Source organism: Natator depressus, chromosome 1 (assembly GCF_965152275.1).
Source record: "Natator depressus isolate rNatDep1 chromosome 1, rNatDep2.hap1, whole genome shotgun sequence".
Taxonomy (NCBI): Eukaryota; Metazoa; Chordata; order Testudines; family Cheloniidae; genus Natator; species Natator depressus.
In genome coordinates, this window is record NC_134234.1 from 195,365,730 (window position 1) to 195,385,819 (window position 20,090).

General features: G+C 42.5%; 2 protein-coding genes across 2 annotated transcripts in view; one reads left to right on the forward strand and one right to left on the reverse strand.

Annotated features, from left to right (window-relative positions):
- Window positions 1-315: 315 nt before the first annotated feature.
- LOC141999755 (uncharacterized) lies at window positions 316-16,518 on the forward strand. Its single transcript, XM_074973499.1, has 9 exons — window positions 316-565; window positions 2,663-3,342; window positions 7,108-7,213; window positions 8,644-8,762; window positions 11,211-11,312; window positions 12,435-12,661; window positions 13,967-14,030; window positions 14,797-14,859; window positions 15,401-16,518. The coding sequence occupies exons 2-9, from the start codon at window positions 2,665-2,667 to the stop codon at window positions 15,563-15,565; spliced, it is 1,524 nt and encodes a 507-aa protein (XP_074829600.1). The 5' UTR covers window positions 316-565; window positions 2,663-2,664; the 3' UTR covers window positions 15,566-16,518.
- Window positions 15,936-20,090, reverse strand: part of DCBLD2 (discoidin, CUB and LCCL domain containing 2) — a 61,304-nt gene continuing 57,149 nt past the window's right edge. The window contains exon 15 of the mRNA XM_074973487.1: window positions 15,936-18,571. Coding sequence (XP_074829588.1) covers window positions 18,144-18,571 — 428 coding nt within the window. The 3' untranslated portion in view covers window positions 15,936-18,143. The remainder of the gene's footprint in view (window positions 18,572-20,090) is intronic.

Here is a 20,090-nt window from a genome sequence, read left to right on the forward strand (position 1 = left end):
TGTAGCTCACGAAAGCTCATGCTCAAATAAACTGGTTAGTCTCTAAGGTGCCACAAGTACTCCTTTTCTTTTTTCTTTTTACGAATACAGACTAACACGGCTGTTACTCTGAAACCAGGATGTGAGTGTTCATGATTCTCCAGTTACAGTGACTGTCTCTGAAAATACAGGACAGAGAATTCTCTCCTCCCCTTCCTCAAGGGCCTGAACTGCACACCCCGCCTAGAAGATGGTTTCTGTGACCCAGGGCCGGGGGGCGTTTACAAGGAGCCCTGTTGGCACAAGGGCCGCAGTAGCTTTCCCATCCCTGCCCTTTCTGAGTCAGACGCCAGCAGCGTTCACGGCGTTGGGAACGCGCCGCGCGTGCCCGCGAACGAGCAAGCCCGGTGGGCGCGAATGGCTGCTCGCCCCTGATTGGCTGGCGAGGTAGCCAGTCAAGGGGCCGGGAGTAGCAGGCCAATCGGCTGGCGCTGGTTCCGCCCAATGAGAACCCGAGGAGCGGCGGTTTGAAGAGCGGCGGGCGCTGCGGCAGGAGCAGTTACAAGGCCCGGGCCACCTGCAGCGGGTAAGGTGCGGGGCGGTGGCCAGCCAACGCCGGGGGTGTCCCGCTCCCCCCGACACCTGGGCGGCGGCTCCGGCTCCGGCTCCGGCGCTGGGCCGCGGCGAAGCTGCCCGGGCCTCGTGAGGCAGCCGTTTCCCCCGAGTTCCCTGAATTCGGATTAGGCGCCTCTGTGTAGACTCGTGCTGGGGTGGAACTGGTTCTGTCGGGTCACGGGGTGCTCGGGGGTGGGCTGGCTGCAGCAGCGGGGCGGGACCTCGGGGCCTGGCAGTGACCACGGCCCCCCAGCGGGCCTGCCGGGAGGTTGGGTCCAGACCCCGCCCGCCCGCCGGGGTTCCAGAGCCTGAGGCCCGCGGGGCCGGGGCTGCCCGGGCGGGCGCGGCAGGGGCAGGCCCCGGGCGGGACGCCCCGCTGCTGCAACCAGCAGAGTAGATGGGAGGCGCCGCTGGGGTGCGTAGCGAGCCCCGTAGGGGACTTGCTGTCCACACCGCTGTTTCCAGCCGTGCTTGGTGGTGCGCGGGGTGTGCTACACACCACTGCAAGCGTCGAGGTAACTAGGAAGAGGAAGGGACAGGGCCCCGCAGAGCCAGGAGCAGACCCCAGGTCTCCTGAGGCCCAGTCCTGTGCTCTAGCCCCCAGGCTGCATTGCCTCCTTTAATCTCACCTTTAGCTAAATCGATGCAGCTCTGTGTAGGCAAGCCCCCCAGGTTTAACTAAATTAGTTCTAAGCCAGTGCTAAACTGGTTGAGGTTCACCTTTGTTGGGGGCTTGCAGTGGTTTAACAGGACTGATTTAAAATGAATTTTGTTAAACCAGTACAGTTTCTTTCCTATAAAGAAGGCCAAGGATGAGCTGGAGTTAGCACCAAACTAATATATGATTTACCCCCAAACTCAGCTGGTTCAAGCCCTGGCTTGCCCTTGTCTATTGTTTCAGGATCAGTACTGGAGCAGCTACAGTGATGGCTGCATCAGGGCTATTCCTAAACAGACAAGGCCTGCAGACTTCTGGTGTCTCCACTAGTTAGTTTAGGTAATGGCTGTACTGGAAGCAACTTACACTGGAGGCTGTATCCCTTGTAGTCTCCTATTTCTGGGCCTCCCAACTTTCTGCATCTTTTCCCTTTGGCCTGAAACTCTCATTCACAGTTTAAGCCCAAAGATATGTGGGTTTGATTTTTTTTTTTTTAACTTCCCTTTCATTTTGGAGGAGGCAGAAATTTTACAGAACCGGCGGGGGGGGACAGACACAAAATGTTTGGTTTTAATTTTTTTATTTTAACCCTCAAAGATGCACTCTGGAACTCGGAATTCAAACTTGTCCTGCAGAGTCCTCAGTGATTACAGCCTTTGACATGTCTGGAGTAAAATGTTGCATTGGTCATGGCAGTTGCCTGTTGTAATTCTTCGCAATGTTACTTGCTCTGGCAGAGAATCCAGGTAGTCTGCAGCTCGGATTTTCTCAGGATCTTCCAAGTGCAATTCTACTTTGAAAATTGACTGTAAAAATGACATCATGAGGTTCCATATTTAATGACTCTCAGTGACTCAAGCTAAAATGCTCATTTTATGAGCAACATGTTGATTTTTCTAACTCCAAGTCCTGCAAATTTATACTGGGGATTTAAAAGCAAAGACAGGTTCTTCCAGATTACCTCAGAGCCAAAATGTTCTTCAATTAGAATATTGGCAATTTTAAATTTAGTATCCGTGATCAAGGCCACAAATCTGTTGATCAGTGAGCCAGAAGACAATCCAGCTTTTCCACTATTGTACTGGCTTTGCAGGGCTAACAACGCTATTCACTTTAGTCAGTTAAGTAAATAGATTTGATTCTGAATACAAAAGTAGAGCAGAACCGTTGAATAAGTAGGTGGCCTTTTTACAGTATGTTTGCTGAGTAGAACTGTACTTCAGATGGAGTTTTGTCTCAAATTATATGAAAATAATTATACTTTTACTTTTTTATTTCTTGGGATATTATAAAGGAGACTTTTCAGTACTTTGTTATTAATCTTTTGTGTTATGAGGGTTAAAGAAAGTTAATTTTTTTTCTTCACATTTTCCTTTGACTACATGTGGTGATTTTTGCGACTGGGAGAAGACATGGAGACGAGGAAATTAGATGGAAGTTTCTTTAAAACTGCCCTGAATAAAGATGAAGTTGAAAATATTCTCAGTGAAATTAGTAATCTTAAAATGATTGAGAGAGAGAATGGCAAATACCATAAAAAAAATGAAGTCGAATGTGAAAGCCTTTGTTCAGCTCCTCAGAACATTCTGAGTCTTGGTCTGCAAACTCCAAGAACTCCTGCGCCAGGGATCCTACAACTGTTGCCATCTCAATCATCTGATTTCGTGGGAGAAGAATATTACTCTTCAAAAAAAATTCCCAAATTAGGAGAATGGAGTATAACAACTTTTAAAGACAATATTATTCCCACAGGGAGACAACTTCCTCGTACCCCATTCTACACAAATCAACAAGGGAAATTGTTACTAGAAGCTTTAAAGGACCATACAGTACTGAATGAGAGACATTCAACAGGTGTAGTTGGACCTAGTCATTCAGAATGTGATACACTTAAGTTACAGATTGCTGATGTGTTGGAGAAACTGTTGAGGGAGGAGACTTCTGTAAAGACTCATGCCTCAAATGCATGGGTTTACACTAGGAAAAAAGATTCCATTTGCCAGTGTACACAGCAGCCTGACGACAACCACAGCATCTCTGGCAATACAGCAGATGGCAAGGAGGTGGCACCATCTCTAGTTGAGGACGAGGTAGGATGTCTTCTTTCAGGTACTTTAGAGCTGCTATTGTGTCTTGTGCAAATAATGGTCTTATAAAATTATTTACCTGCAGTTTTAACTCTATCATAAACATGCAACTTTGGGGGGTGGGGGGGAATGGGAATCCAGTAGTTCTGCAGACATTTGGGCATGTCTGTTGAAAACACTGTGAAACAGTTCCCTTTCCGGTGACCTATGAAGTTTGACTATGTAACACTGAAACCCTACCAGTAATCTTAGTCTTTGCAAATCAACTCTATCAGTGCCAGAGGTTAGTTGTTTTCCTTTGTCTATAAATAAAAACCTGGTGGGAGAAGGTCAGATCAAGATTTTAGAATTAGTAGAAGCACATGGGGCCAGATTATCTAAAGATGCAGATAAGCACCTATTGGGATTTTCAGAACCTTCTAAATGCATTAGTTGTCTAATTCCCACTAATTTGTTAAGCACCTTAACCTGCTTAAGAACTTTTGAAAATCCCACATAAAATACCTTTGAAAATCTGGTCCATAGTGACTAGAAACAATCTATTAATTGATTAACTTTGTTTAGTAAATTGGTTTTAAATGCAAATGTGTAAGCAAGTAAGCTTAACACATATAAGGTAGTTTTATTTAATAAAACAATTTAAAAATGCTGTTTACTTGAATTTAACTGAATTTTAATTGAGTTCCAATTTCTAGTCCACAAGCAGCTCGACAGAAACCACTAGTAAAAAAAAAAAATCTACAAAAGAAACGCGTTATTCACCATTTTTAATGTTAAAAATTGTAAATTAATCTGAATAAATGAATGCTGTGCTATATAATGGCTTAAATAAAATGTGTATAGATATAGAGTATCTTCCTGGTTAGCAAGAAGTGCCAAATTTAGAAAGCGAGCTATATTTAGTTGCAAATCAATATCTTTTAATGGTTACCATACAATGAGAATTAACTTTTTCTTCAAGAAAACGACCAAAAAGTACAAATGCACAACTAAATTAACATTTGGTTATTTGAACCACTGTGATTTAAATCGATCCAGCCTGGTTATCAAGATCTTGAAAGACTGAGTCTGATGATTTCATTCTCTTGGTAGTGGTGGCTGTTTTGTTTTAGTACTTGTACCATCCAATCCCTGGTGGAAGTGCTTCTCTGCTGAGAGGTGGAACCACTATACAGTACACATCTTCGGGATTTGTGAGATGGTTGAGAAGTTTTACTATTAATACTCAGTATTGTTGAATATCACTAAAATCTGTAGCACCCATACTTGAAAATAAGGTTATTCTGATTGTTGTTCCCCCTTTCTTACCCCAGCTCTAACATACAGTATTTTCTAGAGCAGTTTATATTCTCTCAAACTCCTAGACTAAATGATTGGTGCTGTATACCATTTTAAAGGTGGGATTACATGATCTCAGATGGGATACATTGTGTTTACCGAGTTCAAGATTCTGAACACTAAAATCAGGTCAGACTTGAAGAGGGGCTGAGGAAAAGGCATAGTGGTATTTTGAATATTAAAATCATACTGTGCTATCTCACAAATTTAAAGGGACATTGGCAACTTGAAAACTGTGTCCAAAAATATTGTACTACTAGAGTAATAAATGACACACTTAAAATTATTATTAATGAAAAATTAGCACAGTGTTTTGTACATTTGACAGCACGTTGTATAGTTTCACTGTTCTTTTGTAGTCATTTTTAATCCCTTATTGAAAATATACTTAAACATAAATATGGAAGCAGGAAAACACCTTTTTAAAAAGTAAAAATCAAAATAATTTTAAAAAAATCTCAGCATATATCCCATGTTAGGAACTAGATTTTTTTTTTTTTTAATTAGTTACTTTTTGAAAGCAGTCAGGTTGATAGTATTCCTTTTATAAAAGCAAGACCTGGATCTTGACCAAGTTTAACTTTCAATTCCCTACTATTAAAGTGTGCTTATCAGAAAGTTTTAATCCAAAAGCAAGTTGGTTTCAGTAGGAAACTGGCATATTTGAATTCAAAGTCCTGAATGTTTGTAGGGATTGAAGTAGAGTTGTAAACATCCCACAGTCTATTGTAACCAAGTATTACACCTTTAAGTTACAGGATTTACCCTTTTACATTTAGTACAAACTATACGGTTTAACAGGCTACTAACTGTAAGGTGACTGCTAGGATTTGTCACTCGCTCTCATAGACATATAGCTAGGAGTAAGAAGAGACTTTTAAATAAAATACTTTAGATTGTGTTTGAAGTCCACACCACAGTTCTTCAGGAGTTTGTTGCATGTTTAGATTCTGAACCTGCATTCAGCTTGTGCAGGCAGATCTTTGTGCCCATGCGGAGGTATAATTACTTAAATAGGGCTTTTTGTGGGCAAATCCTTACATCTGCACAGTGCCCTGTTGAAATCAGTAAGGTTTAAGTATCTGCCTTCATGAATCCAGGTGCAGGACTGGGGCCTATAGTTGTTTAGAAAGTATATGTTATTTTTATAAATGCCTCTAAAACTATTCGCAAAGCCCATGGTAACTTCCCAGATTGTCTTTAAATAAGAGCTCTGTCTTTTTTTAAAAACAAAAATTAAGAATGGTAAACCTCCTAAAGAAAGAATAATTCACTAAGAAAAAGTGATGTTTCCCAGGAATAAACATACTACTAAGGCAGGGGTGGGCAAACTACATTCCGCGGGCTGCATCTGGCGCACTAGCCATTTTAATCCAGTCCTCGAGCTCCCACTGGGGAGCAGGGTCTAGGCCTTGTCCTGCTCTGGTGCTCCAGAAGGGCAGCAGCGTCAGGGGTTGCATCACACGGCTCCCGGAAGCAGGGGCTTCTGCTCCGCTCGCTTCCCCCGCCCCAAGCACTGCCCCCTTTGGCCGGGGACCGCAGCCAATGGGAGCTGCAGGGACGGTGCTTGCGGACGGGGCAACATGCAGAGCCACCTGGCTGTGCCTCCACATAGGGGCTGGAGAAGAGATATGCCTCTGCTTCCAGGAGCCACCTGAGGTAAGCGCTGCCCGGAGTTTGCACCCTGAGCCTCTCCCCTTGCCCCAGCCCTGATCTCCCTCCAAACCTCTCGGTCCCAGCCTGGAGCATCCTCCTACATGCCAAACTCCTCATCCCCATCCCAAACCCCACCCCAGAGTCTGCACCCCCAGCCGGAGCCCCCTCCCGCACCCTGAACTCATTACTGGCCCCACCACAAGCCTCTACCCCAACCCCAATTTTTTGAGCATTCATGGACTGCCATACAATTTCTATTCCCAGATGTGGCTTCGGGGCAAAAATTTGCCCACCCCTGTACTAAGGTATTTATAGCCATTATCTGCTTTCCACAGCCCATTTTGACTAATCTAAGGGCTTGTCTACACATCTGCAGCTGCACTGCTGTAGCACTTCAGTGAAGATAATACCTATGTCAGTGGGAGGGGTTCTCCTATTGGCATAGGTAATCCACCTCCCAAGGAGGCAGTAGCTAGGTTGACAGGAAAATTCTCCCATCAACCTAGTGCTGTCACTTCCGGGGTAAGGTTGGTTTAACTGCATCGCTTAGGGGCATACCAACCTAATTTCTTAGTATAGACCAGGCCTTAGACAGGATGGAGCACTCAGTGTGATAAAACACCTGTATGTTGGATCCCTGTATATAAAACCTGCTCCTGATTTCTATGAATCTGTTCAACAGCCATGCAAAGAAGCTTATATTCTTTATGTATTCTATGAATATTTTGTTTATGGTTTACTAATAGTAAACATTTCTGGGTGTGCCCTTTACAGCAAGAATTACAAGAAAGAGTTGAACCTCTGGAAGATTCTCCAGTACCAAAGTGTTTCACTACTACTTCAGCAAACAGGAGAAGACTAAGTCAGATACCCGTTCAAGGCAAGTACTGGTTGTATTGTATGTATAGTTATTTCTGTTTAGACACACTTGTCCATTAGTTTGCTAATGCATGTGTTCCTAAATTGTATCACAATTCTCGTGCAAATTCAGGATGGTGTGAAGACCTCAGACTTCAGTAGTGCAATAACTTTCATTTAATTTTTAATAGTGCCTATTTTCATAGCTACAAGCTAACTTTAGACTGTTTTAAAACCCAGGTTACATATGCAACTCTGGGTGAATGAGCGCACTAAATCTGCCTTTCTTGTTACTGTCATCAGGATACCTTGTTAGAACAAATATTAATACAAAAGAACTAGAACAAACTCAAAACAAAACTAAGCTAAATCAAATCAGTTGACCAAGCGCTGGACTAAGTAAATGACTTTCATTCTCCTTTGCCATTCAGAGGCCTTGTATCTGAATCTCTGTGGGAAAAGTGCTAACATGAAGTCCCCATTTTCTGATTTTAGCTTTTTTTTTTTTTTTTTTTTATGTAATGGACCACGCTTCCACAGAAGAGATGCCTTTCCTTCATAGTAGCTGTCTAGTGCTTCTTTAATAATGGTAGGCACCAGCTGTGCAGCGTCCCACCAAATCGAATGGGGATATGCGCAAACCCATGTATTTTCACATCTTTGTAACACTGTGTATAATAGAAGTTGGAGAATTGATAACAGGAATTCTATCTTCTCTTCTTTCCTCACCCCTTCTTGCCAGTTTCTTCATAATATATTTCTCTTGCTGTCCAGCCTTGTTTAAAATGATTTACAGGTCTTCCAACACTTCCCAAGGAGACACATCCGCAGCTTTAATAGATTTTGTTATTAGAAGCATTTTCCTGTTTGCAATCTATCTACCTGTCCTTCATTCCATTTACCATGCTAGAGCACATTAACTGTTAAACTTGAAGTTCTGCTTTCTCTCACTCTCAAAAAGTTATGACAGACCGAAAATATTTCTGATCTTGAGGCTTATTGGCCTAAAGGTCTTTAATGATTGTTCTTTACAGCTTCTAAAAGAGGTGTCTGAGACAGGCAACATACTTTTTATTGTGATTTTAAAGATAGGTGGGATATCTTCATTTAAAATTCCCTTTGCTCTGTTTTTCCGAGTGCCATCCTCTATTGCACCTGATAAGTGATTGGGAAGGAAGTCTTTGTTTTGAAGTATTGTATTATGGACTACAAAGCAGACAGCTCCCTTCCTGTTTTTACCATGCTAATAAGTGACTTTTTGCTCACCTAATAATTGTCAGAGCACTTTAAGAGCTAAATCTTATACCTATTGAAGTTGATGCTACTAATTCCCATTCAAGACAGTGGCACCGGATGTGACCTAAGATTTGGGGCATATGCAGATACTTGGCAGTAGTGAGCCTCGATGTCAGCTTCTGGTTCCTTGAGAACTGTTTTTCTGTACGTGACTAGGGTTGAGTGAGATGAATATATCCATGATGATTAACAGAATAAAAGGCTACCAATGCACTAAAGAAGATATGGAATTTCTTCGACACATGAAAAACCAAGAACAAGCACAGAAGTTGAAGGTAAGATTGTCTGTATTTTAGCCTCCATCTTAAAATGTAAGGATCACAAGGATCTGTTTAGTTGTCATTTTTTTTTCTAAATAAACTAGGGAGAGGGCACATGGAACTATTGGTCTCACTGTAATAGTGCACATTTTTTAATCAGAACCCATATTGTAAACCTCTGGTATTACTTTGTTGCCACAAAGTTGTGTTCTTCTCTGAGTGATTGCACATATGCATTCTGCTCTTGGTGTGTTCCCCTGAACAGTCACTGGGAATTTTTCCCTTAGGGTAGCTCAAGTGCCCTCTGCTGCCCCTGTAGTGTTTGTTTGGTCTCTATCCAGTAGCCAGTGGACAGGTAGCTCACAAGACCATGTGTCCTGGTACTAATTTTACTCCTGGGGGAATTCTGCACCACTGTGCAATGTAGAATTTGTGCAAAATTTCATGTTTTCCCCGCAGAATTGGGGCTGCTGGCCGGCCTGGCGAGGATGGATCCTCTGCATGCTCTGGCTGACTGGCTTGATCCTTGTGGGCCTGGGAGACCTGGCTCTGGCAAAGGGTGAGGAAGGCCAGGGCCGCACCCTGTCCCCCATGGGACAGAGTGCACAGACCAGAGCCTGTGCCTGGGCCCCCCACACAGCCCTCTCCAGCACCCCCCAACTGGAATTGGGTTGTTGGAGGGATTTCATTGAGTCTCTACTCCTGGGGGGAATCATTTTTGTTGTCTGCATTGTTGACATACTTGCTGACAGGCATTTGAAACAAATTACCGAAATAATTGAAACTGGTGTGATTATATTATGTTACTTTGACAAATAAAATTCTGTGCACAGAATTTTTAAAGTTTTGGCACATAATTCCCCTAGGGGAGTATGATTTGCCCCCTTTTTAGTAGTCTGAGAAAAGAGGCCAGAGATTAAATGGGCACCCTTTTATACCCCATGCTGATCCGTGTGTCAGAACTGAAGCAAATTAGCAGGGCAGTTGGGGAAGCTTGTACTGCTGGTGCTCCATCTGTAATGGAGGTCTCCAGGGCAGTCAGTCTGGTGAGAGAATAAGTTTGGGAAAGAGTGAAAGCAACTAACTGGTTCTAAACTGCTTGATCAATGTCTGCAGGGTTGAGGTTATGGTAAGAGTATGAACCTACTGGCTTAGTATGGTCATAACTAGGGACAGTGTTTTCTGGAAATTGCTGCTGTTGCTGCGTTTTTTCCGAAATGACTCTTCATTTCTAGAATCGCTGATCATAGGGTGCTAGGGCACGCAGGGTCACCGCTCCACCCCCTTCCAGATTTCTGCCTGGAGACACCTGGCTCATCCACAAGGCACAGGGAAGAGCCTGGGATAGTTCTGACACATGGGTGGGGCATGCATGGTTATGTGCCCGTCCCCCCCCCGATTTCTGCCTAGAGACACTTAACTCATCCCCAGGGCAGAGGCTGGGGGCTGGCTGCTGGCTGCTGTTGAGCCTTGCTTTCAACTTCTCCCCTCCTCACACAGTCCTGGGCTTGGCAAAACCGCTGCAGAGCTTCTTGACAGCGGGGCACCTGGCTCCCTCGCCATGCTGCAGAGCAGACGGTGCTCACGCCTGCTCTTGGGAGCATCCACAGCACCTCTCCCCTGGCACGTAGCTGGCTCCTACCCCTCCTCCCAGCACACAGCTGGCTCTAGGTTTTCAGTGCCCAGCATCTGTCCACCACCTCTCCTGCACAGCTGACTCCTGCTCCCTTCCCCCAGCACACAGCTGGCCTGGCTCCAGCCCTCAGTACCCAGTGTCTGTCTCCCACCTCCTCTGCATACAGCTGGCCTGGCGCTAGCGCTCAGCATCTGTCCTCCACTTCCCCTGCACAGCTGGCTGTAGCCCTCAGTATTACAATATAAAACACTCTTTTTTTGTATGAATATAATGCATATCAAAAATTTCCAAAATATACGGCTTTGAAAATCTGAAATTACTTGTTTTAATTGCTGGAGAACCCTGGCCCTGGTCATAACTCTGCTAACAGTTAGCGTATTACACACAATCACACAGACTAGTCCCTGTAACATTTTGGTTTAAATAATTTGGAGTACCTTGCCAACTAATTTCCTATTGAAATCACTTGGGAACCTAATGGCCTGAAAAGCTGCAAGGCTGGAATAGATTTGGAAGGGTCCTATAGTGTTTGTACAGTAACACAAAAATAAAGCTTATAATTTACATATCTTAATAAAAACAGATATTGGCCATCCTAGGGTGAGAGATGTTGATGATGAAGAATAGCTCTATAAATGTGTGTAACAATATAAGCAAAATCATGTTCAGTACTGACTGGTGAGGAACCAGCTCCAATAGTTGCTCTATTTTTGCATGCTCCGCATCTTTTAAAAAATAATTTTTCATGAGCTGGAAATGCTTCGTATTTTTATATAGTACTTAAAGAACCTGTGTGTGAGATACTAAGATGAAAACTTCTTTTACAGGCAAAATATTTACATCTACAAAAGGAACTAACCAGCATGATTCAGACAAAGGAGCTGCTGCTAGCACAGCGAGAGAAAGTGCAAAAAGAGATTGTACAAATGGTAACTGGCCCACAACGTATAAACTACAATGCAAGATTAATGCTGCCAATTTTTTTGTTTCCTTTCTTCACTTCAAGTAATAGTTTTTATATTGACTAGATAGGCCTTGTGGTTTAATGTTCTGTATTCCCAGAATATCTTCCTGTGTGTGCAGGGGGTGGGAGTTTCTTGTGGTACTAAACAGCAACCTATAGAAAATGAGCAACAGCACTGACAGTTCTCTAGAGAGCGTTATGATTCAGGGACCCTAGAAGGAGTTGTGGCTGCGAGTGCGGGTGGCTTAAAGGATACGAAGAATTCTTGTGTGGATGTGCTGTGGTCTTTGTATTTCATAAGTTATGCAGCATCATGTTGGATCAGAACTTAGATATGGGAAGTCTTCTAGAAATACCCAGATGATGCAGGAAGTAATGTTACTGATTCGGAAGTGGCACTCTTCTTCTGAATTGGTTGCTATTGAAGCAATGACAAAGCATGGTACTAGAGACCTTTATGCTGCTGGAGATGCTGCTTTTCAGATGAGACGTTATAACAAAGACCTGACCGTTTGTGGTCATTAAATCTTCAGACTCTCTTTACACCAGTAGGAGTCTTAGCTTAGTGTCCTGAGCAAGTTCTAATTTTAGTAACTTTCCCTAAACAGTTAAGAAGTGCTGCTGTTAAACTGGTGCAATGTTCCACTCCAGAGGTGGGCGAGGAGCTATACAGCCTTCGCCTACTTCACAAAAGTGGCATGAGGCTTTAGCTAATTAACATCTATAAAGCATTTTGTGTGGGGAAAAAAAAAAAAAAATCCCGCTAATTATTTGTTCTTAACGTATCTTGGTAAAGATTGTGTACAGTAACACAAAACATCTGTTTGAGTTTACCTACGCGGTTATGAAACAAGCCTACATAATGGCTTGGATTAGACCTATTAGTACCAGTTTTCCTGGAGTGTTTTACTCTACTCTAGTATTTACTAGAGTATTAGTATTTAGTATTTATTACTAAATACTCTAGTATTTTTTAACCAAGAATGTATATCTGTATTCTAACATGAAACCTGTTGACTTGTGCAATAACTTTCCATCTGATTTTTTTCACTGTTAATGAAACACTGACTTTCTGCCTTCACTTCAGAAAACGTCTTATGATAGAACAGTCCAACTTGCAAGAGCCGTCCTGGGAAAGGAAATGGATCCTGCCGCTGTCGAAGCGTTACCGTCAAAAGCTGTGCTTGGGCAGCTGAACCCTGTGAAACTGCAGCATGTCCAACAGCAAGAGAGGGCTGAACTTCAGGCACTCACAAAAGAGCTAAAGACGTTAAAACATTCCATTGCCCAACCGCCTCAGAAACAGGGAATAAGGTAATTCTCTAAACCTGTTAGTTTCCTCTGAGGGGGGTGGAATCTTTTTAACTGCAACTTTGTGCTGTATAAACACAACATGACTAGAGTAGGACTGTGGCATAATGGTAGGCTGAAACTTAAGCTACAGCTCCCTTCCCCCCCATTTGAGGACTGGGAAGCTTAACATAAGAACAGCCAGAGTAGGTCCATCTAGCCCAGTACCCTGTCTTCTGACAGTGGCCAATGCCAGGTGCCCCAGAGGGAATGAGCAGAACAGGTAATCCTCAAGTGATCCATTCCCTGTTGCCCATTCCCAGCTTCTGGCAAACAGAGGCTAGGGACACCATCCTGGCTAATAGCCATTGATGGACTTCTTCTCCTCCATGAATATATCTAGTTCTTTTTTGAACCCTGTTATAGTCGTGGCCTTCACAAAATCCTCTGTCAGGGAGTTCCACAGACTGACTGACTGCACTGTGTGAAGAAATAGTTCCTAATCTCCATATTGAATTGATGTCTGAACGCTGCATTCCAGTTAAGTCTGAACAGTCCTAACATCTTGTCCATTCAGCAGGGGGCAGGAGTTTAACAGCTATTAGTGTATGCTTTATACTGGAAGATAGGAAATGTCACAAGGCTGTATTCGTTTGGTTTTTTTAAAATGGTGTTTCTTTTTTGTCACAGATACAAAATGTTAGGGACCAAATTGTAGGTGCAAGCAAGTTGCTGCATACAACTCCCATTGATTTCACTGTGCCTGTCTCAGAAGAGGTTGCCCAGTTGTTGAGCTCTTGGAATGCTGAATAACTGCATGCTCAGTTAATCTGCATATTCAAGCAGTGCTCAGCACAGAGTTGAATGGCATTGCATTTACTTAAACTTTTGTCAGTAACTCAAATAACGAGTGTTTGGACTGATCTGAATTCCATGCCCAGTGCTATTTAAAAGTGAATATGATCCTTATGCATAACTCCCGTTGACAGTGGTGGCAAGCATGCAGGGTCTGGTTGAGCATACTGCCTGTACTAAATGGCCTTTATCTAAGAAGCAGTTTGCCTGTTCTTATAGCTGCTGGTTAAGATGCATTGATTTCGTTGTGGCTTAAAACCACTGATATTCTTGGATCAACCCAAAAAAAACTAATTCACTTCTCTAAAGGGTTTAGCGTAAGCTCATGTTCATTTAAGAATTTGTATTGTACTAAATCATTCCCTTTTCATCCTTGTCCTCCTGCCTGTCAACGCCAATTTATTTAGAAGGCAGTAATTCCATAAAGGGGTTCTGATAATCAGAAGTCGGGAGCATAATGTGTTTGTCTTGCAGGTTGGAAACAGAGTCTTGTAAACAACGGATACAGGAAGTGGAACGTAGAGTACAGCAAGCACAAGTAAGTTCTGTTATCTTACTGCCTATAAGCCATCTTGGACAACCACTCCTCAAGTCCCTTGTCTTTCTAAAGAAATAAAATCTGGGATACAAGTCCAGTGTATGGAACGGTTTTGGGTGCTCGATGATGAGGGGGCAGTGGGAGTGCAGAAACAAGTGGGTTACTGTACTTAGCGGTGGCATGATAGAAGGTGCAAGGATTGAAGACCTGTTTCATCACTCACTATTCCAAAGCTTGCATGTTAAGACTATTGCCCTTCGTAAGGGATGATGGTAAAACTGCTTGGTAGAGGCTGTGCAAGTCCTTTACATAGCTTTCAAGAAATTTCTAGTTTAAAAATAAATCTGATCCTATTTGGGTAGCTCAGATGAAGCTGCAGCCTTAACGTAGAATTGTAGAGGAGAACTTTGAGGCGGACAAAGTTATGGATTGGTAGCATTTTTTCTTCTGCATGAAAAACCTTTTCACTCATCTCTAGTGGTGCAGATCATTTGTGGCCTGGGACTACACTGTAAGCACTACTATTTGCTTTTCAGTGACTGCAGAAGGTACCAAGAAAACTGTGTGTACAGCATGGCTTTTCCATCCCTCTACAGGCAGTGGGGTGTGGATATTTGAAATTCCAATAATGCTTCCTTTCGGTATTTAATCTGTAGAAATGCTGGTACATTTCTGCCCCACACCATTGCCATGAGCTGCTGTACTCAGTCAATGGGATTATCCACCTACAGTGTACTTGAGAACTGTTATTTTTATTTTCTACCAGGAAGATGTGGAGAATCTGAAATGCAAAGTTGAAGCAGCACAGTCAAAACTAGCAGAAGTTCAGGTCAGTCACAGGCATAAGGGTGCAAAGTACGCGCATAGCATGCCACAACCACTGGAAATCAAAGTCTGTTCTAATGGGTCAGTGGCCTACACTGCAAGGTGAATGCTATGCAAATACATTTTTTAGGGTGAACTCCACGTGCTCAGATACCAGTGTGGTGGATGCAGTAATAGTCTGAGCTTTTCTATTATTTTGCTGCGCATGTCACCTGGCAGGCTATTCCCTTGGGACTTTTTTTCAGTGATCCTAGACCAGATGTATATTGATCAACCTTTGCTTGAGATAAGATTATAGTGGGGATATTAGCTAGTACTGCAACTGCTAAAGTCATTGTTAACTTCAAGGATGATTGCTTTGGCATGGCAGAAGGCTCTGGCTCATCAAGTAAAGGATTACTAACATTAGCATCCTGGACCAGTTGTCTCACTTCACAAAGGAAATCCTCTGATTAAGAGTCATGTCTGCTCCCCGTGAGAAGGCTCTGAAATACCAAATATGAACAATATAGACTCTGCACATCTAATATGTATTCTCCTTTTAGGAACACCTGTGTAATACAAGAGTTGAAATAGAGAAGAGGCACAAGTTGAAAGAGAAGACACCTGTTTCTCAGCCACTGGAGAATGCCCAAGATTCTGACAATGATTATCTTAAACAGAATCTTGCGAAGAACAGATATCTTTTTAGAAAGGGAAAAAATAATTGAAAGACTTAATCTTTTGCAATGAGTATGCCCAACAAACACTTAAGATGAGGCTAAAATTTGTGGTTAGAGTTGTGTATGTGAAAGTTGATTTTTCAATCACAATGTAAATACAGGTTTGTTCTTTTCAAGTAAGGAAACTCTAAGCTACTCAAACCAATCATAGTGATCTAGGTGGAGTCGGCAGAGCCATTAGGAATTTTGCACCCTGGAAGGAATCGCTTAAGGTCAGTGTTTATATACATAAAAGAATAAATTAAAGTTATTTATTAGTGCTTTCTTAGCAACTATAATAATCCTGGTGTCACAAGCCTAAATTGTTTTAAAGCAGGATAAATGAAGTTAGTGGAAACACAATTTCTATTAGAGAAAAGTGAGTTTGTCCCCTGGTACCAGCCCTCTCTTGTTAAACGTATCATGGAAGAACTAGATTCACCAAAATGTTAATACATGTCCCACTAGCATCCGTGACTTGAGGAGTTGTAGGCCAGAAATAGTGTAATGACTCCACCATCAGTATGCAAGACATTCTAGTTTAAGGATACACATCCTATAGCAGTCTAAAAAGAGTTCTACATAGTCATTCCTGAACATGATACATATGTACAATTTATTCAAAATACATAAAAATCTCACTATTTATACAATCTAAAGTCTAGCAATATATACAAATACAGAGTAACTACAGTACAGGCTGAGGTAAGACAGTACATTCTGGGAGAATAGCCAGTTTCATACCAAACAAAATGATTTTTTTTGTATCCATTATAGTGTACCTCTGGTTTTACTGTACATGGGACAATGCCACATGTAGTTTGGCTAAAATAAACATTATCTTGTAATATAGACATTTCATGCAAGATGCATAGAGTAAAAAATGTTTAAACTAAGTTTTGGTAAACCTGGAAAGAAAATTGTATTTTGGCTTTTTTCATCAACTAACTCTTACTGCACTGGAGGGATTTTGCTTCTAGATGTTTTTCTACTGAAATTCTGATCTGCCTTAAAAACAAGTGAATTAATTCAAAGCCACTCATTTATGGGCTAGGGTACAGATAACCAGCTGCAGTATGAAAGCAGGGTCTATTTCAAAGCATTGTTGTGCTACCTAAGGGCAATGTATGCACATCAATTTTTTTTATCCAGAAGAGTAAGTTTGTCAGATCTAGAGTCTCCAAATACATAAAATTCCATCTGTGGTATTTTCCTAAATGTATGTAATCCTTCCATTAAACAACAGCCTAGTAAGTGAAACTTTTATCAGAAGGCTGAGACTTAAAATATTCACATTTAGAGACCAATCCTACAAAACTCTAGTCACATGAGTTTGCAGGATCAGGCCTTAGAACACAGTGCACATAATTCCAAAATCACAAATGTGATTAGTCCTTAGTACCAGGAGAAAAATAAGTTATGTATTGTAAAAACTAAATATCAGTTTGCAACAAGAATGGGATTGGCAGAGTCAAATTATATTTAGTTGTTATACAGGCCTTGGACAAACAAGAAGGCTCATTTGTCAATAGAAAAGTCCATAAAACTGGGCATGCAAGGATATCACATTTATAAATCCTCTCACTTTCCCCATTTGTTTAAAAAACACACTACCAAAGCACCATAGCTTTGTTTAATCTCTTTCAGAAGACCATTTCTCTTAATATGAAATTCAGCACAGCTTTAATTCTAAAATAAAAATACTGCAGGGAAAGTTGAAACAAATGATGAATCCAATGGGTTATATAGTGGCTTCTAGAGGACCAAATTTCCAAATGCACCTACAGTACCCTGAAGTGTTTGTGCACAAGCTTTCAGCAGTACTTGCCTACTCATTTAAAAGTCACTCTTCTAATTTCCTCAAAGAATGACCAAGTTGCCAGCCACACTGGGAACCTCAGAGGATTGATTATTCAGTAGTCTCACTTACAAGGGATAAACTCCCAAGTAACTATTGTTAAGAACACTGATCATACTAGTTTCTGTACAGAGGAAATTATCCCTAGAAAAGATCAGGGGTGAGGTTCTGTGGCCAGACTAGGTGATCTTGATGGTCGGGTTTTTTTAAAACAGTAGAAAAATTAACTCTGGATTGCTGATCCTGCTTCCAATGAAGTTAAGTCCTAGAGTTCAGTTACAGCAGTCCCAGAAACATTAAGAGTTTTTGAAGTTCTCTTTGCGGAAAGCTAGATGTTGGGTGCAACTGAGGACTTGAATCTCTCACATGTGAATTTCAGAACTGTTTGGTATTTCAGGAACAGTACCTTCAGCAAGGTCTAAATTATTGGCTCTCAGGCTATAGAAATGTATCTTTCCACTCAATCAATCACTGAAGTTCATCTTAGGGAGCTCCTCTATCTGATGTACAGTAGTAAACTGGGTGTTCATGATTTCTGAACAGCAAGTAAATCTATACCCTCAAAGAAATGGCAGGATTGTTAGTTTCCTGGACCTCCGCTATCACATTTTTGTGCAACTCCATGTTACAACAACTTACAATACAAAAAAAATTCAATGGGATTCAAAACGGACATTTTAAGAACTCACATTTGCTACCCCCTAGCTCATTCATGACTTACCTCAGTTCTCAACTTCCTGTGAAATGTGGCATGCTCTGTGGTACCTGATACACCAGTTCAACTGAGGAACCCAGTCCAGGCATCCCCTTTGGTGTATCATACAGTGCATGTGCAGATGATGAGCTCTCTGTCCTAGCTAAGAGTTTATTGCAAGTTCCCACTGTGGGAGGGGCTTGGTTCCCTGTAGCCTTGAAAGTAGAAATAGAAGAGACACCAAGAGGTGCGGTGGGATGACCTGACATGTCCATGATTATTGGGGTTGCATATTCTGGTCCAGTAACAGGTAATGGTTCAGCGTAAGCATGATAAACTTCTTGTACAGGTGAGTTGTAAGGATCCACATCAGCATAGCTTGCTTCTTTTCCTTCTTCTGGTTTAAAGGTTGATCTCTGATGAAGTGTGCCAACGATTCCCCCTACCAGTGGTTGAGCATACTCTGTGCAATGTCCCAAAAAAGAAAAGAAAATTTTACAGATGGGAAATTTTTTTACTCTAATATGGTGGCATTGTGTTAAAAAGAAAAGCCCTCATTAGGGACACTGGAATTACCACACAGCATCAAGCCAATGGTCCATCTAGTCCAGTATCTTTTCTCTGCCAGTGCCAAATATTTCAGAGGAAGGTGCAAGAAACCCAGCAGTAGACCATTATTATAGTCTGAGTCAGACACTTCAATTGCTTGGGCTGAAAATTTACCATGCTTGGCTGTCTGCCCAGCAGATCTGAGTTTCAGTGAAAACTGTTTAAGATGGGAACAAGGGTCTGTGCCCACTAGAGCACACTACAGAACCTGGAATTAAACCCAGGATTCCCAAATATCTACGAAACCCACCTCACTCGTTCTCCTCTAGGGCTGGTCCACAAAGAGGAGGGAACCTTCTACTGTTAACAGTCACTCTGTTTAGCAGAGGTCTGTGCTGTGGAGGTAGGGGTTCCAACCCTGCTGTTAAAGGGGTTAATATGATTCCACAAGATGGAATTTGTTTTTTCAGTTTGCCTATTGTAACAAGGTGGGTCCTGTGCTTTCTGGCGGATTTGCTCGCCTCAGAGGTTCACAGCTGCCCTGCATGGGGAAAACGAAGAACAATTTCTGTTGTCCCACCTAGTGGGTTGGGGACAGGCCAGATCCCTTTTCAAATTAGACCGTCCCTTCTGGTGTTGCACACAGACCAGGTCAGTTTCTCCTGTGTCCGATCAGGAGTTTGAGGGGGATGGGGGGAACCCGGGCCCGCCCTCTACACCAGGTTCCAGCCCAGGGCCCTGTGGATAACGGCTGTCTCCTGTATCAGCTGCGTGACAGCTACATCTCCCTGGGCTACTTCCCCATGGCCTCCTCCCAGCACCTTCTTTATCCTCACTGCAGGATCTTCCTCCTGAAGCCTGATAACACTTGTACTCCTCAGTCCTCCAGCAGCAGCATGCCCTCTACTAACTGAAATGAGGTCCTTTTTAAACCAGTTGTCCTGATTTGCCTGCCAGCCATAATTGATTCTAGCAGGTTCCTGATTGCTCTGGTCACTCAGGGAACAGAAAACTAGTCATCCAGTGGCCAGTATATTTGCCTTCTATCAGACTGCAGTACCCTGGTGCTGCTTTAGTGAAGATGCTACAACTCTGACAGGAGGGCTTCTCCCATCAGTGTTGTTAATCCACCTCCGTAAGAGGCAGTAGCTATGTCGAGGAGAGAAGCTCTCCCCTCAACATAAATGCATCGCACAGGGGTGTGTATTTTTCACACCCCTAAGTGACAGTTATACAAGTTTATAGTGTAGACCTGACCGTAGGAAGTTACACACAACACTAAGGTTGCGAAATCAAACACTCAAAAATTAGGATATGCCAGAATTAAGGTTGCCTGTGGGACCTTTATAATCTGAATAACTATGAGAAGACAGAACAGGTAGGGAGGAAAGGAGGAATATACCAAAGTCAAGTCTTTTGCTCGCTCTCTCTCT